The following is a 3,437-nucleotide window of genomic DNA, read 5'->3' as shown; positions in this document are numbered from 1 at the left end:
TGTTTGTCATAATCATGTGTTGTGATTATTTGACAGGAGTTTTACTTTTAAAATGTAAGTGTATTAATTTAGTTATAATGTAAAAACAATAAAAATTAAACCAAGATTTATAATAATTATCATTTTGATCCATACATTGGTAAAGTCTGACTGGACCTCGTGTCACTTTATGTTCAATAAATTGGGCCCTGAGGTCAGAAAGGTTAAGAAGCTCTGGTTTAGGACATGTGATGTGAAAGATTCTCAGCTACCACACCTAATATTAGATCAATATTTGTAAAATTGGCTGTTTGGCTTCTTTTTATTTATGTTTTGGAGGTCAGTTGCCTGCGGCGGCCATCTTGAATCAGGTTGAATCCAAAGGTTGGTCAGTTTCAGGTTCACGTCATGTGTTGAGGGGCTTTTACAATAACAGCTCGTGGTTCTAGTTTCTGTTTCATTTCTTTTTTATTGAAATCAAACGTTCCTGTGTTCTCCAGCTGGCCAAAGCCTATGGGATGGACTTCTTTGAGACAAGTGCCTTCACCAACCACAACATCACAGAGGTGAGCTTTAAGGAACTAAAGACGTTTCATCACCAACTTCTCAGGATGCTTTCTCATAGTTGTTCTTCTGTTTCCGTGTTTCGCTCCAAGACTTTTACACGACTGGCTGAGCAGGTGRTGGCAGCCAACAAAAAGGACCTGGATCTTCTCCGGATGTCTCTGAACGATGAACTGAACCTGGCAGCTCTGGAGGAGGAGGAGGGACTGAGTGACGGAGCAGCAGGCCATCAGCACAGAGGCTGCTGGTGTTAATGAACGGCACCAGCTGTACCTGAACACACCACCATCAGGCTTGGGGAAAATGTCTCATTTGGATCAGGGTGGAAATACAGAAGCCCAGTTAGATTTCATTTTTAAACCAGTTTTGTGACTTGAAATTGTAAACTATTTATAATCTAGATCAAAATTCAATCTAAATTAATTCTCAAGACACAAAAAAACTGATACAAAGTGTTTGATAAAGGTATAAATGTGGTTTCTGAGCATCAATTATTTGTGATTTTTCAGAAAAATCATTTTTCCAGAGGTAAGGCATGACTTGAAATCGAATTATCAACTAACTTAAAGATATTCACATTTTTTAAAGTTACATTTTCAAGCCTTATTTGTGATAAGCATCATAAAGTTGGCTTTCTTCCACATGAACATTGTGAGAGATTTACATCTGGCCTTCATTGATGTGTTTGCTGTTTCCCTTAACTGCAGTGGCACCCAGCAGCCAATGCTTTCAATGCAGCTTGAACTGTAAAGTACAGATTGACCACCAGAGGGCGCCATGTCCGRTGCAAAAGCAGCACTGAGAAATACCAACTGGTTCTGCTTACTGGCTTTTTCCTTTAATTAGGAATGAGTTTTAAGAAGTTACATTTAAGAGGAAGCATAGAATATCAAAAATATGCAACCATTTAATTTATTATTATATTATTATATGCTTTTTTTTTTTAAAAACCTGGACTAGACTGCAGCTTGTAAGTCATCAGATGCAAATAAATTTATTGTTCATCCTTTGTTAAAGAAACAAAAACATAGTAGTCACTGAATTAACTTGAAACTGGTTAAATTAATAAGAAAAACCAACAAATTGATTTTGATTTTCAACAAAATCGTTTTAAACAGCAAACTGATGAAACTAACATTTGTGATCTTTCCTTAACAAAATGAAACAAATTTATCTGCACCTGTTGTCCACCTGAGCAGCAGCCAGAATGATTTATTTATATATACATAATATAAATAAATAATGATTTAGTTTCCCTGTAGCAGAACAGAAAGTCTGTTCTCATCTTCTGTTTGTTTTAGCAGCAGAAATAATGTGGACGTGTGCCGTTAGAAAACACTAAACATTTTAAGAACCGTCCGTTACGTTGTACATACCATATTTTTCACAGCATATTATATGATATTAATGCTGATTTAATGAACTGTGTTACTACAGGGGAGCATAAAGAGAGCTGGAAATATTTGCTTTGTGAATCTGACGTCCTCTTCTCGTTGTTTTGTACAGATCCCAGTTGAAATGGCACACTTTCCTGTCCTCTTTCAGAAGGAACGACTGACAGTTTTGCATGTGATTCCCTCTTTTCTTTTTTAATACAACTTCAGTGAAGTTAAGAATCACTTGATTATTGTACAAGTTTAGCATTTGACCAGAGTTGCCTCTCAGTGACACAGAAAGACGGTCGGAGCAGAAAAAGCCGTGTCAGCGTTTTTGCAACTTAGTATTAATAAATGCTAATGGAACTTGTAACGTGTGAAATGATGGTATGTTGTACTGAATAATGTAAGCTATAGATGCACTAAGTGTCTTTGTTGTTCTTCAGATACCTTTTCTTTTCTTGTAAACTACATTAACTGCAGTTGTTGACGTATATTAAACGCAAAATATAAAAAGCAACATGTTGTTGGAGAGAAGACTTCAGATGTGATGATATCATAAATATTGCAGCGTTTGGTTGGTAATGTGTGGAGTTTCTCACTTAGGATCCAAAAGTTTTATTGAGTCARTTCTAAAATGCTTCATGAACCAATAGAAACGTGAGTTTTTCTGTGAATTTTGAGCATATTTTCATCACTGGATTGTGACATTTGAATGAAACTTGCAGAAAATCATCACTGGATGCACATCTGCTGAGTTGCTCCCAGCACAGACGCTGAGCATGAACACATTGTTCAAAATGAAAATGTTCAATGGCACAAACCTGAATACTCCCCTCAAAATACTGACAGCAGGTAACTAAAACTGCTATAAAAATATCTAAAAACTTGAATCATAATTTTTCATTGACATGTCACATCGTTATGCTATATTTAAACCTTCAATATATATGTACTGAGCATGTATACATATATGCTATATAAGCATGTTGCATACTTAGCATGTATGTAAACATGCTAACTGTATACTTAGCATGTATACATATAGTATAAGCTATATGTAAACATGCTATATATACACTTAGCATGTTAACATGCAGCATGTTTTATGTAAACGTACCGAGGTGGACCCCCTTTTGCCATCAGATCTGTCTTAATCCTTGGTGTCACAGATTCAACAAGGTAACAGTTCTCAGAGATTTTGGTCCATGTTGACATGATGGCATCACACAGTTTCTGCAGATTTGTCAGCTGCACATCCATGATGTGAATCTCCTGATCCACCACATCCCAAAGATCTACTGGACAGAGATCAGTGACTGTGGAGCCATTCCAGTCCAGTGAACTCATTGTTGTGTTCAAGAAACCAGTCTGAGATGATTCATGCTTAATGACATGGAGCGTTATCCTGCTGGAAGTAACCATCAGAAGATGGTACACTGTGGTCATAAAGGGATGGACATGATCAGAAGATGGTACACTGTGGTCATAAAGATATGGACATGATCAGAAGATGGT

The 3,437-nt window shown here is 36.6% G+C and overlaps 1 protein-coding gene across 1 annotated transcript in view; it reads left to right on the top strand.

Annotated features, from left to right (window-relative positions):
- Window positions 1-2,439, top strand: part of rab15 (RAB15, member RAS oncogene family) — a gene marked incomplete in the record, with an annotated part of 12,708 nt that extends 10,269 nt beyond the window's left edge. Inside the window, 2 exon segments of the mRNA XM_014015423.1 lie at window positions 480-545; window positions 636-2,439. Of these exon segments, the coding sequence (XP_013870877.1) occupies window positions 480-545; window positions 636-797 (228 nt within the window).
- Between the last annotated feature and the right edge of the window lie 998 nt (window positions 2,440-3,437).

The sequence above is a fragment of the Austrofundulus limnaeus genome, unplaced genomic scaffold (assembly GCF_001266775.1).
Source record: "Austrofundulus limnaeus strain Quisiro unplaced genomic scaffold, Austrofundulus_limnaeus-1.0 Scaffold129, whole genome shotgun sequence".
Lineage (NCBI taxonomy): Eukaryota > Metazoa > Chordata > Actinopteri > Cyprinodontiformes > Rivulidae > Austrofundulus > Austrofundulus limnaeus.
Note: the sequence above shows the minus strand (reverse complement) of the source record. Positions and strands in the feature narration are given on the sequence as shown.